Source organism: Equus quagga, chromosome 4 (assembly GCF_021613505.1).
Source record: "Equus quagga isolate Etosha38 chromosome 4, UCLA_HA_Equagga_1.0, whole genome shotgun sequence".
NCBI lineage: Eukaryota > Metazoa > Chordata > Mammalia > Perissodactyla > Equidae > Equus > Equus quagga.
This window is the reverse complement of record NC_060270.1, coordinates 33,265,029-33,284,280: the sequence shown is the minus strand read 5'-3', so window position 1 is coordinate 33,284,280 and position 19,252 is coordinate 33,265,029. Positions and strand designations below refer to the sequence as shown.

Sequence of the window (19,252 nt, the reverse complement as noted above, 5' to 3'; positions counted from 1 at the left end):
TAGTGCACCAAAGAAGAAAGGGTGTGGTGTGGGCAGTCCCACATCAGCGGAGAGGAGGATTTTATCACTGAAATTATTTACAATCCCAGTACACGGTAATAATGAAAAGCGTTTTTCATTTCCATTTTCTGTAGACAATGCACCCACCCCTTTATCATCTGCACCATGAAGCAGCCCACTCCTACTGCCATCTAGACCTCTCTGGTTCCACGGGAACCAAGAAAGGAGATAGAAGAGGAGTAGCCGGAGTGGTGGTGAGTGTGGTGTGTTCTGGGATCCAAGTGAAGAAGGTTCCAAGGAAGAGAGAGTAGTGAGATGGCACAGATGCTGCTGAGAGGGGAGTGAGATAATGTCAGGGATCTGAGCACACAGCAGGGTGGCTGGAGTGGGTTCAAGAGAGAACAGGAGAAGAGGAATCGGAGCTGGTGAATATAGATGTTCTTTTCAAGGAGCTTATTTGTAAAGGCGCCCAGAGAAAACAGGCACAAGCTGGAAGGGAAAGAGAGAGGAGTTTTCTTTTTTCCTTAAGATGGGAGAAAGATGATAGAAATGCACTTTTGTAGAGATTATAACTTGATTAATACACATAGATAGAATATTTTTTCTACTCCTGTGAAGTAGTCCTGGTAAGGGTTATCGTCTTACATTTTTTTCAGGGAAGGAAAATAGGGCTCAGAGGGTTTAAGTCATCTGCCCCAAATCACACAGCATATTAATAACAGATGGGACTCAAACCCAGGTTCTTAAAAATTGAGTTCATTATTCTATTCCCTGCCACTGCCTCATACTAAACAGATAATTTTGAAGATGACTTATAACTTTAGAACTCTCTCTAAAGCTCATAAAACTTTCACTTTGTCATTGTTGAAGGACGTTACATGAATCCCAGGGAATTCACACTTCCCAGCAACGTCTCCTGAATGGCAGGTGCTGTTATACCAGTTGCAGGATGTTTGGGACCCAGGGAGGGAACTAGAACTCAGTGTCTGCATCAATGAAAACTTGCGACATTTGGAAAGAGTTTTCCAGCACGATCAACACAGGGCTCCAGGCTGAACCATCTGCATGCTGGTGGATGGGAATGCAATTTCTTATGCCTGTATCTTGGGCTGATTCTCGCATCCATCTTTTCCTCTAATAGTGAGTTTGTATCTACTTACTGACATTTATGATACATCCTTAATGCTATCTGCTGCTTTCTGTTCACTTGAAGGTCATACACTATTAAAGCTCTTTCCATTTCAATGGAGCTCCAAGCAGACGTTTCTGGGGCTTCAAACTTCCCTGGTTCCCAACTGGGACATTGTTACTCTATAAGCAGAGAAACACTGAAACACATACTATTCAATCCAGCTCTAGAAAGTGCATGTTAAGGATAAAAAGCTTTGCCCACCATTTGTCACCCCCCAGTGGCAGCTGTTCTCTCCCATCATTGATGGCACCGAAAGGCAACTCCTAGAGTAAAATATAACGTGTATCTTTCAGCAGCGGGTCGTCCTGGGTCCTTGGTGTCTGTTTAGTGTTTTGCTGTGTGCAAGAGCTCTTAGGTCCATATGTATCGAGACAGCTCAGTGTGACTCTGCCGTGCCCCTAGAAGGCACCTATTGCTCTTTGTACAGATCACCATCTAGGGCTTTGGCCAGCCATCTTGCAATTATCTGTTTGCACATCTGATTCTTTCACAGACAATGTACTCCTTAAAGGCAGAAAATTGTATTTGCAGCTTGCTTCTGCTCTCTGCCTCTCTCTTTTCCCCAGCACAGTGCTTGGCACAAAGAAGGTTCCCCCCCAAATTTGTTTGAATTAATGAATTAAATGAAGCATTTTGTACCATGCACAGTTGTGCTATGGAGATTAATCTATGTCACACAGGAAAAAAATGAAATCCCCAAGTTCAAGATATTCTTATTTGCAGAATTAACGAATTAGGCAAATCAAATCTACAACTTTAGAAGCCAACTGATGGTTCTTTCTGTTCTATAGTCAAGGATACATAAACCTGTGTAATTGATGGGCCCATTTTGAAAATGTCACACCATCATTACTCATGTCTGTAGACCTCAGTGGCGTCAGTATGATCATTAACAGCTGTTCTATCATACACATTTGTTTAATTGTTAATGTATTTAATAAAGAAAGAATTCTTGTGGATCAGTAAGACAAAAAAAGATGAAACTAATAAAAGTGTCAAACATATATTGCCCCCAACCTTTCAATCTCACAACTAAAAGAAGTATAGAAAGTTAAAAGAAATATTGGACTCATTTAAACTAATTGCAAAGTATTTTTTTAAATTATAAAACCTCCTTCTGACCTGCAGGAAAATGGGCTTCATATTCTTTTTTAAATTTTTCTAATTTTTTTATTGAGGTATAATTGACATATAACATTATATTAGTTTCAGGTATACAACATAATGATTCAATATTTGTATATATTGTGAAATAATTACCACAATAAATCTAGTTAGCATCCATCACCATACATGATTACGAATTTTTTTTCTCGTGATGAGAACTTTTGAGATCTACTCTCTTAGCAACTTTCAAATATGCAATACAGTATTATTATCTATAGTCACCATGATATACATTACATCCCCATGACTTATTTATTTTATAACTGGAATTTGTACCTTTTGACTTTTTTCACCCAACCCTCACCCCCAGCCTCTGGCAACCACCAATCTGTTCTCTGAATCTATGAGTACCTTTTGTTTATTGAGATTCCACATATAAATAGGCTTCATATTCTTCTGAGACTTGAATTGCTACAACATCTCTGGGAGGGGCAATTTGGCCATATAGACCTTAAACATACAATTTGACCCAGGATTTCCATTTGTAGGAATTTATACTGAGAAAAATTTAAGGATTATGAAAAGTTTTACCAATAGGGATCTTCAGTTCATAGCTATTGTCAAAGCAAAGTAAAAAGGAAGCAACATGGATAACTAACCATTGGGGATGAGTTAAATAAATATGAGTGGTTGTATAATGGAACCCTACACAGCCATTCATATGCTGGGGTAGGAAATTATTTATTAACTGAGTCAGGTAGCACAGTGGTGGAAAGCAGGGGCTTGAGGTCTGAGAGCTCTTACCGTTTACTAACTATGTGACCCTGAGCAAATTCTTCAAACTTTCTGAGTTTCAGTGTCCTAATCTGTAAAGTAAGGATAATTATAATACCTGGACCATGGGCTATGGTGAGTTTGACATGAACAAATGTAGTCAAAGCCAAATGTTTGGCACACAGTAAGTGCTTAATAAGCATTGGCTACCATCGTCAGTATCAGTATCCTTATTAAGTGCAAACGGCAGTTTTTGAAATAATATTTACAGCACAACTCCATTTTGAAGTAGAAATGATATCTCTAGATAAATGTAGAAGAAGTCTTAAAGAATATGCATCAGAATTATTTACTTTCGTTTTCTCTGCATAGTAGATTTAAGGAAAGATTTCTTTCCCTTCTTTTGCTTTTATGTATGGCCTACAATGTAACAAGAAAAGTTAAACGGGTCCAAATAATCATTCACATCAATCCCCATAAGTGAGCACCTATCAATGCAGTAGTTCTCTGCCTGTGTTATTGCTGTTTTCCTCATTGTCAAGTCACCAGATCTCTCCATATCATTGTCCTCAAGGCCATATATCCAGCGGTTCATGGTGCTGGGCTGATTACCTCCAGGTTCCTCTTGCTCCTCTGCCTTTGTCCTTCTGCCATACCCCATATCGTGTGCATCATAAACATCTACTAAGTGTCTGTTCTATTCGGAACACTCTGTGTTGGCAGTGGGAGTGGGATACAAAGCAGCACAGAGGATGGTTTCTTGTGCTTGTGCCCCTGGAGGGAAAGGGCACTTACCTTATGGTGCATGTATTGCTTCAGCTCATTGGAGTTGGGGGGGGGGGTCCATCTGTTCCAAGGGAGTTTTGGTGGCTAGGGAAAGGTTTCTTAAGTAGGTAGGGCTGAGCTGGACTAAATATGTCTCTTAGTTGTGCTTTAAAAACAAGTGTGTCTCCGTGTCCCACAGGTACAGTGATCTCTGACTAGGATGGTGCCCTTCCAAGCTCCTGTGTCACCATTACCCTGATGAGATTTCTCTCATGATTGCCTCTTTACCCACTACTTTCTGGGGTCTCAAGTTTTTATTCGTATATTTTAATCAATTCCTTTTATCCCCATAGCCTTAGGACCCTGACTTGTATTCACATGGTACACTTCCTTGAAACACTATTTTTAACATTGTTTTCCTCAATCATAGCTTTAATGTATGCTATTTTTAACATTGTTTTCCTCAATCATAGCTTTAATGTATGCTCAGAGCAAAAAAAAAAAAAAGGAAAATTTAGAAAAATGTATAAAAGAAAGTAAAAATCTTCTGTAAACCAGCCATGTAGAGATAATCACTCATAACATTTTGGTGCATGTGCTTCCAAGGCATGTGCGGGTGATTTTAATACACTAATTTATAATCTGTGTTTCTGATTCATAATAATATATATTTTCATATCAATTAATATTTGTCTACAGGATTATTCTCTGACTTCCTTTAAAACCTCCTCCTTCCAGAGATAAACTCCTTTTAAGACTTCAATATGCTAATTTCTAGTGTTTTTCTTTGTTTATTTACACATCCTTTAGATTTTGAAAATAAAACCATAGGGTATGTGTTCCTTAGGACCGTGCTTTTTCACTTAGCATTATTATGTGAATTTTTATCTGTCATTTAATTGTCTTCAAAAATATGAATTCTAAGGTTGCATTATATTCCGCCATGAGTGTGTACACATAGTGTGATACAATAAATACCTTTCAATTTAAATCTCTTTAATTTAGGATTGATGCTTAAATTGTTATCCCCTCTATGAGGTTCTAAACTGCTTGCAAGAAAATCTAGTTTTGATTCATTTTTGAATCATGCTTGCATAGTCAGTTGACAAAGATAAAATCCTTCATTCTAGGTAAGATAACCTCTAAATGGAAGCTTCCACTATGTGAAGGGATCCAGGAAGCCACGGCTGGGCCATTTCAGAGGCTGGAGAAGAGGCCGTGACCTACAATGTCATGGTCAGTTGGGTGGGAGGGAGAATCTCAGTTAGAATAGAGCATGTCTAGCTGGGTGAGGCCCTATACTAAAGAGGTCAATCCTCTCTGAAGTGCCACTCTCATTGGTTGGAAACTAGACAGGTTGGAAAATAGACATTAAGCGTTTCTTGCTTGTTGAATTAGAAAACAAAAACAAAAACAAACTAGTAACTTGTTCTTCACATAGATTTCTTATCCCTGGTACTCTTAAAGATGGAATTTTCTGTAAACATATAACCAAGGACTAAAACATTTTGATTTATAGTTGGATAAAGGTGATAAAATAAATATATTCCAGTTTTGTTACTTTGGTATTTGATCTGATTTGTAAAGACTTCCTAGCTCTCCATCCTGTTTAGAATGGGAGCCCTACACCAGGCCCATGTGGAGTCCAGACTAGCAGAACTGGAAGGAAACTTAGGGTTCAAATAGTTCAAGACCCTCCAAGCACATATGAAAAAACCCAATACCCAGAGAGAAGAAATGACTCACCTCCCAACCCAGATTTCCTACTACTTCAAGGCTTTCCCCACCATTGCTGGTTGTCATATACTCTGCTCCCAATTGTTCAAGTTGCTCTCACGTAGATTCAGTCCATTATTCAACTCCTTCTGGCCATTCTTTTCCCTCAAGCTTTAAAACTATATTTTGAAACCGTACCATATTTTAGATAATTTGCTAGGCCTTTAGATCCATTAGTTCCTCTAATTCTTATACTGTGCTGCAAGGTAAATATTGGATCCACTTCACATTTGAGAAAATTGAAGCTAAGGATTTTAAAATTGCTACCCAACCTCAGGCAGCTGGCAAGTTACGGAGCCTGGATTGAAGCCCAGGTCTGTCTGACTCCAAAGCTTTCTCGACTGTGCCAGTCTATTTCCTGATACAGGAATTGATTACATGAAATGAATCTTTACTGTTCCTTGTCCGTTGTCTTGTGGAAGAGTTGGCTTAATTAATTCTCCAAACATTTGTGCTTTTGAGTTGTAGGTGAGTGATCTTGATACATCACCCACAAAGTTGTGTTTAAATAAAAAATAAAGACATCTTTCAGGCTCCAATGGAAGAAGCTAAATTGTGTGGCTTAGCCACTCCTACTGATTGGCTGAGCTCCCAAACAGGATTGAAGCTTAACTGAAAATAAACAAGAATTAAAGTTTTGCAAAGATTGAATTAAAAAACAGCATGAAAGGAAAAGAAAGAAAAAAGCTTATTCAACACCATGTAAGTAATGTCATCTCTACTAAAAGAGAGGATGCCTTTCAGGAGAAGTACCGATGTCAGAAGAGTCACTGAAGAGTTCGCAGGGATGACAAAATTTAGGGCTATGTTTTGGGATACAGATTCTCTTGGCCAGGCATTTTTTCTTTACCTCTTCTCAAAGAGAGATGGGCTATATTATGACTTCTAACTCTTTTGGCACAATGCAGGAGGAGAGAAGGAAAGAATTCTACTCTAGTTTGTTTCAGATCAATGCTTTTGAATCTCGCCTACAGGAAAGTCAGGTTAGTATGGAATGTCTCCCATTGACAGTTCCCGCTCACTACTGCTCCATCAGGCACTCTAAAACAGAGTCACTGCCACTTCTTCCTTCTCCAACTCCACAACACTTGCCATGACCTTCGGCTGGGAAAACTAGAACTTCTGCCAAGTTACCCTGTCCAGTCCGTCTGTAACTAAGGGCTTTGTTCTCAGAAGACCTATTCATGGGAAGTGCATTGGACTTATTTCTCTAAGACAAATATTTCCCCTACCTTTTTCCCTCATATAATTTACATAACAAGTTTGTAACTTCTTGGCCTACATAGCAGTTTCGTAACTTCTTATGATAAAACTTGCCCAAGAGACACTATCTTTCTCCATCTCTCAAAGCTTCTTTTGATTTTATTTCCTGAATGCCGCCTTTGCATATCAGTGGGCAGATAAAAGTCATTACCCAATAACCCACCTATCTGTGTACAGGAAATAGTCTCTATTTGGATATGAATTTTAGTCTTCTTCTGACTTTAATTTTTGGAGAATTTCTTAGGGCCAAAGTTTGATGTATTTTCTCCATGAAATAGAAATTGTTTTTTCCTTGATGGTGGGTGCTGGAGAATGGGAAATCTGTGATGAAAATGTGACTGCTTAAAAAACATTTAAGTTTGCAAATGTTTAGACTAGAACTAATTTTTTTTTCTCATGATATCCTCTTTATAACAATTTTATCATAGAAAATTAGAAAATACAACTAAGCAAAAAAAAAATTTATAATCTCATTACCCAGAGAAAACCAGTGTTAACATTTTGGTGGATTTCCTTGTAAACTTTCTTTTATACATATCTGTTTTATTCTTACAAAACTAAGATCATGCTGTGTCCTATTTTATAACTTGGATTTTGTTTTCCATCCCTCCAAAGCCCCCCAGTACATAGCTGTATATTCTAGTTGTAGGTCCTTCTGGTTGTACATGTAACTTGGATTTTTAAAAAAGTATACCATGGATGTCTTTCTATTGTATTTGTACAATATTAATTATAATAGTCACATAGTATTCTATCTAAACTACATTTAGATAGCTTAGCTATTATAAATAAATTATAAACAAAATAACATTGCTTTTTAAAAAGGGCATTGGCATAAGGATGCACTTGGTTTTGCCATTGGAAGATGATGAGCTAAAAAGATAGCTAGAGATATCACTTATTTTAAATGATGTCTCTGTTTCGTATGTTCAAATATACCAGCACAGCTTCTAATGATGTACCGGTTAATCCCACTTTTTTTATCATGAAACCTAAATCTAGAGTTAGGTAACATTATTAGTCAACAAAACTAACCATCTTAGAGATGCCTATACTTGATGTGAAGTAGAACTGGCATATATAATGTCCCTCCTAAACTAAAGATTCTATGTTCAGTCACTCCCAACAGAAGAGTTGATTTCAGCTACTCTCTGTAGCATTTTCTAATAAGTTTATCCACTGGCTGGGCTTTGGTGGGAGAATTACAGAGTTTCACAGTCAAACATGAATGGCATTTGGAGCCTGACATTGCCTATTGTAGATGGGATCCAAGAGAAGTAATGAATAATATTAACTAGGAATACTACTGGGTATTATGGATTGGCTCCAGCTCATTAAGAAGGAAAGATAGAACTTCCCTCATAGTTAACTGGGAATATATTCTGGAGACATGTCAAATATCTAATGATCTCTTTAAAAATATCATGAATGTTCAGTTGAAGTTCTTAGATGCAGAGACACTGCCAAACAGTAGTACTGTGGGCTAACCCACTTTTGGTGACATTTATGGCAAAAGAGAGCTCTATGGAGTCGTAAAACATCCATACACTTGAATTTCTCCATTTACAAATAGGAAATATTATATAAGATGATCTTTTACTGCTTTTATGTTCTGAAGGGACACTCTAGAGGCAGGAATCGACATAGGAAGCATGTATACAGGTGACTTGGGCAGCATGAGATTCTGGCCCTGTGGGCTTCAGTTTCTCTGATTCCCAGGGACAGGGGAACAATTGCCTTCTGGAAAGATTTGGCACATACCTGGTCTAAACACGTTGCCTCTCCTCCCTCTCACCTCCTACAACTTGCCAGTAGTTTTGACTTTGTCAAGATAGGAATAAATGCTCCCTGAAAGCTTTGGGCAGCCCCACTTTTATTTGGGCATCTTTCAGGGACTGCCAACAGCCTCAGCTCAGATATCATTTTATTGCCTGCTCCTTCTTCTATGATAACATGCTAATGGCTCTTCAAAAGATACAAGATCAAGGCGCTTCTTTGCTTACAAAGTACTTTCACAGCTTGTTCATTTCATCTTTACAAAAATCACATAGAATAAGCAGGACGGGCATCAACACGCACATTTTCACAGATATAGAAGTTGAGAGGTCTTATTATGACATGTATGTACACGTAATATATGAAGATGGCCTTACTGACCACACTTAATAAGGACTGTTTTGATTGATCTTTCCCTGCCCCATACTCTACTCCTCTCTTGATCACTTGGTAATTGAAGTAACACATTTATAGAAAGACTGATCAAAAGCAAACATTATCCCTCTACAACAATCCAGCCTTGAGATGCATATTCACAGAACCGAGAAAAGTGAATATCACAGGTAGCACTTTAATTTTCTCAGTGCTTTTACTGTCTATTTTGGCTAATGTTGCTCATTGCTTTAACGGGAGTTGTAGCAGATAACACATAAACATATATTTATCCTTTCTTTCCAGTATTCCGGCCTTATTTATTCACATATGCACATATACAGTTATATTTTCTTCGATACACTTTTATTTTTTGTTTTGTTTTCTTACTGAAATACAGAAAAAGAAAGAGCTTTTTGTGACAGATGTGTTGTTCCTCCTCTGTGTCTTTTATCTAACTACCTTCAACAAGGTAATAGGAACTTTTTTTTTTTTAGCTTTTATTCTTTAGTATCCTGGAAGCCCACTTTTCCTAAATCAACTTAGAATGAATGTGAATGTCATTCTTGAAACAAAACTACTTTCATTTCTCCATACTTGTGTCCTGGCCTTCATTATTTTAATGAGAGCTGTTCCTATTGCTCAAACTCTCTTTCCTCTTCTCTCTCTGGGTGGAGCTCTCTGGACCCGTTTAGAGCTTCCAGGAATCTTGTAGAACAGGCTGAATTCCAGGTGTTACCATTCTCATCTACATGGAGTGGAAATGGGTCAAAGTTACCCTAGAATGATATTATTCTAACACTTTCTTGTATCTAACTATTTTGTCCAATTTGGTGTCTTGTTTAGCATTCACTATTTTAGGAGTTTAATGTATATTTCATTATTAAAATACAGATTGCCCTTCAGTTATGCTGACCGACAACCTGAGAAGTTGGCAGTATTTGTTTTTAAGACCCTGGGCTCCTCTTTCTGGTGTCGTTCCACCCCTTTCAAGTGCTTGCTCCTGAACACTGCCCTTTGGCTTCAGGATAAGCCTCCCCTCTATTCCCTTCATCCCTAGACCTGCTCTCAGGAAAGGCTCTCATATTTGTCACTTATCTCTCAGGAAAGTGTAAGGCAGAAGTCAGTTTTTCTTTTTTCTGTCTGTCTCTAGTGGTGCAGACATCTTCTGTGACATCTGCTGTGACTGACCTCACTGTGCTACACAAAGGGTTACACATTCTGTGTGCATCCGAGAGGACAAATGATGGCATGATTCCTTCCCTCACAGAGCTCACAATCTGCTCATTGAGACCAATCACAGGCGAAAAGTAAAGAACTGATTGATAGAAGATCATGGTGCCTGGAGAGAAGGAAAAATTACATTTCTGAATTGCCATGTTACGCTTGTGGGAACTGGTGAGTTTGGAACCTGGTTTAGAAGAAAGGGTTTCAAATTTTCTCTTGTCGGGACTGGTTCCATCACATCTGAGGAGAGAGATTCTCGAAGTTGAATCACTTTTGCATTTTCTGTCATGGGTGCTCCACAGAGTGAAGATATTTATTATGGATCCATTTATTCAGCTAATACATAATGAATGCTTTCTATGCCCTCTACTTGATACTAAGGATACCACAATAAAAAACAAAACAAAACAAAACAAAACCCTGACCCTATCATCAAGGATCTTCTGTACTAGTGAGGAGAATGTAAAAGTTAAGGCAAGTTAGCAGGTAGCTGTAACAGAGTATGATCAGTACTGTCATAATGATAAGAATGGTCTACAAGGAGAAACAGTGGAGAGGCATGTAACTCGTAAGATGAAACGGGTCAGAGAATCCTCTAGCCACTTTCTAAGATGAGGCAAGATGGGCAGTGAGACTTATCAGGTAAAGGAAATGAGAAGGAGTGTGGTGGATCTGTGAGACTAAAGGTAGAGTAGTATGGCTGAAGCATAGGGTATAAGTGCTATGGCGGGGTAAGGAAGATGGGAGAAGATGACGGAGAAGAAAAGGGAAGGAAGAGACTTGGCAAGACATGAACCCATACAAGTAAATAGGGTTCAGATCATGAAGGTCTTGCTTACCATGCCCAGGAGTTCAGATTTTATTTGGGTGCAGTGGGGCTCACTGAAGGTTAAGTGGCCAGTGACACAATCTGATTTGTATTTTAGAAAGATTAGTCTCCTTGCTGTGTGCTGCATAAATTGAAGAGGGTAATGCTGGAGAGAGATCAGTAAGAACGACTTTTAATGATCCTCAAGAGATGAACTAAGGCATGGCAATAGGAATGGAGCAAAGTAGAGACTTCAGAAGATATTAAGGAATTAAAACCTATAAGACTAGATGCCTGATCAGTAAGTATTGGGTGAGAAGAGGGAATCTGGCATGTTTCTGACTTGGGCAACCTGCTCTCATTCACTGAAATTGGAATAAAAAGGAAGAGCAAGTTTATGGGGAAGGTAAGAAGACAGTGAGTTCCTCTTTCGATGTGATGAGTTAGAAGTGCATGTGGGTCAACTAAGATGACACGTGTAGTAGGTAGTTATGTAGATGGATTTGGGGCTCAGGAGGGAGATCTTACTGGAGATACAATGTGGGAGTCATAGATCTATAGATTATGGTTAAACAATGAGCACGAAGAAGATTGCTTAGAGAGAACACCCAGAGTGTACTCTGATAAACATCTGCATGTGAGAAATAAGCTGTCTGCATGAAGGAAACTACAAGCCACGAACAAAGAAGTAGAAAGAAAGCTGGGAATCTGCAGTTCCAAGGAACAGAAGGACACAAGAACTTCAAGAAGGATGATGTGAGCAGTCAACAGTACAAAAAGATCAAGGGAGATAAAGAGTGGAAAGTATCTATTGGCTTTAGTCCAAAGAACTTTGTTGAGAATGTTTCAAAGGTATGCTGGGACTGAAAAGCAGATTTCTATGGGTTACAGTGTGAATGAGATAAAATTAAGTAGAGACAGCAAGAGTGGGCCATGTTTTAAGAAGCATGGTCATGAAAAACAAGAGATCCATCCATTCTTGTGCTGTCTAAGATCAAATGGAATAAATGTGCTTTTTTCCTCCTGGCAAGCCTTAAATATCTGAAGAAAGTGATCAGTGTCCACATTTTCTCTCATCTGAAATTCTTCAGTTCCCTCCACCATTCCTCATGTGACAGTTACAGGTCCCTCACCATCTATGTGGTAACATCTTTAGAAAAGAGGAAAGTCATCTCCCTAGGCTATGGGTCAGAATGACCAATCTGATAATGAAATAATGAAATAGCAGAGATGAGTACCCGTTGAAAAGCATCTGTTGATACCTTGAAGTGTCTCTTCATGAATTCACTTAACAAATACTCCACCAGGGATCGATATACCAGGCGACTCTGACAGAGGGAAATTGATGGATTGTTTGGGTTTTAGAGCTGTGTCTTGGGGACAGCTCTTCAGAGCCTGGCTTTATGGGGATAGGAGAGAGCTAAGCTCAGACTGCTGGGGAAAGGAGTCATCATGAAGAGCAGGTTTCTCTTGCTCTGTAGGTCAGCTAAGCCTTCCCAGTGAATCTGAAGCAATAAGAGGAAAGAGGAACCTGAAACCCTGGCAGTTCTAACTCGCTTTATGAGCTGAAGTAAGTCATTTCCCTGCTCCCATCTGAGCATCTCGTTTACTTCTAAAATGAGGATGTTGAGTTAGATGATATCTAAAATGTCTAGCAGCACCTTCAAATTCTATCATGTGAAACCCAACTGAAGGTTCACTTTGAGAAAAGTAATCCTGTCAGGGTGCTGGTAATATGGTATTTCTTGACTATGTGATGGTTACATGGGTGTGTTTATTTTTATGATAATTCATTGATCTGCATACTTGACTTTTTGAGTGCATGTTGTATTTCAATAAAAATGTCATTAAAATAACAAAGGCTGTAGTTGTTGTTTTCGGGGAAAAATACAATTGTCAGCCTTTGAATAAATGTCTTTCCATAAATTTCATGAAATCCATACGTGAGAAGTCACGGCTGGCCTAGCAGGAAACCCAGGCCTTGGGACAACTTCCTTAATCAAAGCTCCCAGCCAGCAGCATCTGGTGGTGAAATGTGTGCTAATGCTCCTGCCTGGCACCAGGGTTAATGCTGGGTAGGTAGTAGTCGCCATTAGACATAATCCACACACTCCCCTGGGACGTCCCAATAACTGGGGAAGAGGTTTGTTCTAGTTTCTAAGCATTGTCACCATCTAGTTTCTGAATCAGCAGATTCAAAATCGGGAATCCTGTTTACTTTGGAGAGAGAAGGAAATGGCTGCTGCAGGCTGAATTGTTGACCTGGGTTGATTCTCATGATTTCCCTGCTCTTTTCTTTTTCACTTGTACATGGAGAAAACATCTGAGTGCTTGTAGGCCCCGCAAAATACATCACTAGGACCAGCATCTTTATTCTGGTCAGTTCCTTAAATGTTGCTTTTTTTGTTTTTTAGACGGTGTGAGGAGGTTGGTAATGTTGGCTTAATTATTCTCCTCCCAAGAATGCCACCACTATTCTGTCCCCTCCTTGCCCTAGGCTCTTCATGGTCAGGCTATTGCAAAGTAGGACACTTCTGCTACTGCCTGAGATAAGTCCTTACAGTTGATGCCTGCCTTACAGGTTGGCTTCTTTCTACTTTTTCAAATACATCTCTAGTCAACTCTCCCCTGACTCACAAATCTTTGTACAGGTATATTTTAATATCTACTTCCAGAATTTATCTTTGTGGGAGAATTCCATTTATTTGGGATGTTGAAGGGGAAAACCTGAGAGACCTGGATATGTGGATGAAATAGATATGTATTTTAAATAATAAGCAAACACACACACAAAGAAGAAAGTGTTACCCTGGAGAGAGAAGAAACAGATGAATGGTGCAAAGTGGACCACACATGATGTGACTCACCTCTCCATGACTTCTCTCGATCTTTAATGAAGTTGTTAATCTCATGAGGTCCTTGAGGCAAGTGGAATCCTTACAGTGCTGAGCCCAGACTCTGCATTTGGGTTGACCATAAGGGATGGAGGTGTGACAGCAGAGAGAAGGGCATACCGAGAAGGTGTGAGGAGGATTTCAGACTTTCATCCTGTCAGACAGTGGAGTTTGAATTGAGTGTTACCAGCTCATCAAGGGGTGGGTGCTGGAGGTGAGCAGCAGACATCTCAGTTAGTTACGCCATACGACCTGCTGTCCTTTGAACACACCTCTTCTTCACACCTCACACCTCTGCCTGGAATGTCCTTGCCCATCCTCCAATAAGCAGTGGGGTCTGAGGCACCTTTCTCCACACCTCTGTGCTTCCACACTCTCAATCCCTCACCCCTGGTACTCTCATCTTCTGTTTCCATTCTGTTTTGTGCACATTCGCCTATTATGGCTCTATCACATCAGTCTACAATTATCCCCTTATGTTTCCATCACCTCCACTAGACTATGACCTTCTATAGATGGAAGACTGTGGCATGCGTTTCTCTGTGTGTCTCTGTGAGGGTAAGTGTTTGTGTGCAGAAGATGGTTCCATTCATGCCTCACGTAGAGTTTCATTACTCAGTCCACAAACATTTACTGAGCACTCATGTATTAGGTATGAGGTAATGTGGGAAGAGCAATGGATCAGAGACAAGCCTTGCCTTTCAGATCTCACATCCGGCAGAGAAACAAGCAGAGCATCCATCCATCCGTTTGAGAACTTGAACTCAGTGCCTATTGTGTACATGCCCACACCAAGTGCTGGCTATAAAGATGAGTGCAGCACAGTTCTTGCTCTGGAGTTGCTCACAGCCCAGGAATGAAGACAGGAGAGTAAATGGTGATTACAGAACGACGTGACACATGCTGCAGGAGTCGGGAACTCAAGCACGATCATAACCCCAACTGGGTGAGTGCTGGAAGTGTTCATGGAAACGTGCAAGAAAATTAATCTCAAGGAGTCACAAGGGATTTGTAATGTCACATAGTTCTTTAGTCAATATCTCCTTGTCTTTATTAATTATTTTCTGTATATATTTTTGAGGAAACCCCTCTAAACTTAGTATCTTATGTGAAGAGCTCAGCAAAACTCTAAATTTTTCCCTTCTTAAATGCAAGAATAATTATTGAGGCTCTAGTACCTGTCTGACCCTGGCCTGGGTGAGGTGCCCAATGCTCCACAGTGGATGTCCCTAGCATCTCAGGTCAGTGTGGGTGTCCATTTGCATTAGAGGGAAATCAGAGGCCAAGCACCACAGCATCTCCACAATCGGTGCCCAATTTTGTAACTGCCATCACAATCCTCTTCCTCTAACCCTATAGCATTGGAATCACAAGGGTAATAATATGCTTGATTGGAATCATATAATGAAGATGAGATGCTCTGAGCGCTGGAGAAAAATCAATCAAATCTTGTGAAGTGATTGAGCTAGAAGTAAACTTAGGAATAATTTAGTCCAACAGCTTTCAAACTTCAACACATCTTTTGCCCCAAATGAAAGCTTCAGAAGACGTCCATAAACAGATAAACGGATCTGTTGTGATTAAAATGGGTTAGTCATTTCCAAGAGTACAGTTCGCAAACCAGAAAGTCTGGCCCCTCGTTTTGTGGATGAGGAAGCTGCAGTGCAGAGAGGGCAGGCGACTTGCCCGGGGCTACCCAATGAGTGAGAGAGGGAGTGGGGACCCACATTTCTTTATCCTGGCCCTGAATTCTCCCCCAACCCCCTGCTGAGCGCAAGTACTAGTAGCAGAGCAGAGGGCCCTGAGCTAGGAGGGAAGAGACCCTCCATCAATTCGACTTTCCCGCAAGACATGGAGCAGCCCCGCTGGCATGCTATCACTAATGTACAAAATGCAAAATTGTGAAGAATTGTTTGCCAATTTTCTTATCTCAGTTGGCACAGAGGAGGGCTTGTTGGAGAGTTTCAAGGTGTTAGAGTATTGTTACTTATCCACCGCACATCCCTCGGCTGTTCTCACAGAAAGACTCAGGAAAGGCTGCACACATAAATTCACATAAATTACCTTTACAAAATGTCAAAATTAAAAGTGGATTTTTATTTCGGGGCTGTGTCTCAAGAATGTTAACCCTTTCATGTGGGTAGAGATGTCACCATCAGAAAAGCACAGTTGACATCTTTGAGTGCAACACAAACCACAGGAACTACTCCCACGCTTCCTTCCCAGCCAGGCACTGCCTCACCTGTGCAAGGGGAGCAGTTCTTGTTAACAAACCATAGACTTTTCTAGGCTCCTGGTTGGCCCACAAATATTCTTCTGGATATAGTATTTTTAATCCTGTGGTGGCCATAACTTCATTCTCTGTTGTTTTTAACTCTTTTTTAATGAACGTGAGTGGGAGTTTAGGAGAGACACATAACCCATCTGGGCCTCAGTTTCCTCATTTTACAAAATGTGGAGGTTAGAATAGATGAGTATTTCCTAACTAGGCAGTCTGTCTTCCCAGGAGTCCAGAGAGGTTGTAACAGGGACATTCAACCAGCTATTAACATTTCAAGAGCTTTGTGGAAATCACAGATACCTGCAGTGGCTTACATACGTTAAAAGACATCCAGTGGAGGGCCGGCCTAGTGGCAGAGTGGATAAGTTCATGCACTCTCCTTTAGCAGCCCAGTGTTCACAGATTTGGATCCCAGGTGCAGACCTATGTGCTGCTCATCAAACCATGCTGTGGGGGCATCCCACATACAAAATAGAGGAAGATTGGCACAGATGTCAGCTCAGGGCAAATCTTCCTTAGCCAAAACAGGAAGATTGGCAACAGATATTAGCTCAGGGCCAATCTTCCTCAGCAAAAAGAATTAAAAATAAAAAAAATCCCTTGGAGACTTTTGGAAATATCAGGAGACAGACTCGGAAAGTGAGGAAAGCAAGGAAGAGATGGGTTGTGCAGGCTTGCCAGGGAGACAGAGAGAGCAAGGAGCCAAGAACTTCTTAAAACAGATCAGAAAAGGGGGAAGGTAGTGTTGAAGAAATGAAGAGAGGCATAGCCCTTGAGAAGAGGTTGTCCATGAAACAGCCCTGGGTTTTACCAGTATCTCTGTTTAATGTCAATCCTGTCTTCTTGATAGAAACTATGATACTTTCTGTTATGAGCAAGCTGTTCTTTATTAAACTCTTGTGAGAGGGGGAAAAAAATCCCCAAACTCCCCCTTTCTTTGTCTCTGGCTGGAGTTGTGGCTACTCGGTGTCTCCAGCTTCTCCTTTCACGGTGATTGGAAGTTCTTGCCACAGCTAGAAGGACCTGCAACTAAAGCATACAACTATGTACTGGGGGGACTTGGGGAGAAAAAGCAGAAAAAACCCTGAAGTTCTCAGGGTAGTTATTCATGTACTTCTCTGGGAAACAAATATTTATAGGGGGTTGACTATGTTGGATCTCTGAGAGTTTAAGAAAGCAAAAATAATTATCTTAAGATTGCACAGTTTGTCTGCAGGACAGAAGATTTCCAGTACGTGGTGGAACAGACTCCTCCAGGATAAAGAGTTTGGAAAGTGCTGGAACGAGGGAATATTTCTAGCTCTGATGGTCTAGCATGGAGCCCCAGAATGGAACTATTAAGAAGGCAATGTGAGTAGTAGGATGAAGATGTGAGTCGGGGCCACATTATCACTTCCACGAGCCCAAAACTCTTTTGCCTTTGTGGACCTCTCCATTATAACAATGTAATATTAAAACTTATGTTTCTATAACTTTAAATATTTCAATATTTTATTTTATTTTGGCTTTTGGCAAAATGTAATAGATTTTGGGTACCCTACCAATTTCACTTTTTTTCTGATATGAGAAAAAAATGAAAACGTTTATTCAACCATGAAATACAGTTTTTCCCTTCTGATTTTAAAATAAATTAAAACATTTCCTGAGGCCCTAAAAGTTTTGTGGACCCAGGCACTGTGCCTGCTGTTCCTAAGGTAAGTCAGCCTAGCGCCAGGTGTGGGAGAAAGCTTCATCGGGCAGTGCTGAGGCCGGGTGCTCATGGGGGAGAAGCTGGGAAGGAGCCCTGCTTCATGGGGGCTGTTTGGCCAATTCCACAGCAAAGCAAAGCTGACTGGCAGCAGCCATTTGGCAAAAGCGTCTCCATTTTACCAGTGCGTGCGTTTGATAGTTGCTTCTCTACTTTGCTTGTAAGTGCTACAACTTGAAATGGTGAGCTAGAGTCCAGGAGCCTGCTTTCATGTTTTGATTCTATTTAGCTGTGTGACTTTGGGCAAGTCTTTCACCTCAGTGTTCCAAAATTTGCAAAATGAAGGAGTTGGACTAGACGATAATTCTCTAGCTGTAATTTATGCACTATATGCTTCTGAAATATGAGAAAAAGTCACAAAGAGATAGATGAAAGCATGTACACAAAGGAGGCAGGTCTGCTAGACCAGGATCCAGAAATAAGTTATTTACTGCAATACTGTATTAAATTTAGCTCTGCATTTGCTGGCAGCTGAGAAATATAGAATTCTTATTGTCTGACCAAAGGAAGGGTAGCGCCTCTTTAGGTTTTTATTTGGCATTTTGTTGGAGGAGGTCATTGATAGGACGTGACCTCTGTTTGGCCCACGTGACCCAGGCAATGGGAAGCTCCTCACCCTCTTCCTGTCCTTGGAAATTAGGTTCTACCCACTGTTCCCACAGTGGGAGTCATTTTGAAGGATGCAGCCTTGAGAGAATAAGGTGTTGTTGAGACCATCTGGATGGTATATGTGGCTGAACCCAGTTAAGGCCTCTATATATAGTTTTAAGTTTCTGGTGGGCCAGTGTGGAGATCTGCTGTCTTGCGGACACCCAAGACAAGCCTTCGTGTAAGTTTCCTTGCTTACTAAACCTGCCACATACCAATGTGGAAGGGTCTGCTTCTTTCTCCGGTCTCTCCTTGCCTTCCAGGTATGGGGGCCAGTTTCAGATTTCACCCGGAAAGCTCCTGAGTTTGCATTTATTCATACATTTTGTTTCTTATTAGGAAAGCAGCACACACATGATTTTAAATTTTTTAAAAAGCAAAGATTCACTTATGATCCAACCACCTCAATCAATCTGAATATCTCCCTTCTAGTCTTTACCAATGTAAAAATTATTCAAATCATCATTACCAGGGAAAATTTTGGTCTTTGATTTTTTTCACCCAAGAAGATCCATCCTTTACTCTCATGCTGCTTCAGTGCTTGTACCTGCTGTTTTAAGTGTGTGCACAACACCAATTGAGTCCTTGGCCATTAGGTGTTTAGATGATTTCCAATTTTTCA

The 19,252-nt window shown here is 40.3% G+C and overlaps 1 protein-coding gene across 5 annotated transcripts in view; it reads left to right on the top strand.

Moving 5' to 3' along the window:
• Nucleotides 1-19,252, top strand: part of TPRG1 (tumor protein p63 regulated 1) — a 132,257-nt gene that overhangs the window by 5,273 nt on the left and 107,732 nt on the right. For 3 of the 5 annotated variants that reach the window (XM_046659890.1, XM_046659886.1, XM_046659888.1), the window contains exon 2: nucleotides 17,441-17,585. The exons of 1 other annotated variant lie outside the window; for it this stretch is intronic. In XM_046659890.1, coding sequence (XP_046515846.1) covers nucleotides 17,551-17,585 — 35 coding nt within the window. In that variant the 5' untranslated portion in view covers nucleotides 17,441-17,550. Of the gene's footprint in view, nucleotides 1-233; nucleotides 255-17,440; nucleotides 17,586-19,252 lie in introns of those variants that run through there. One more of the 5 variants, XM_046659889.1, reaches the window with a different exon arrangement.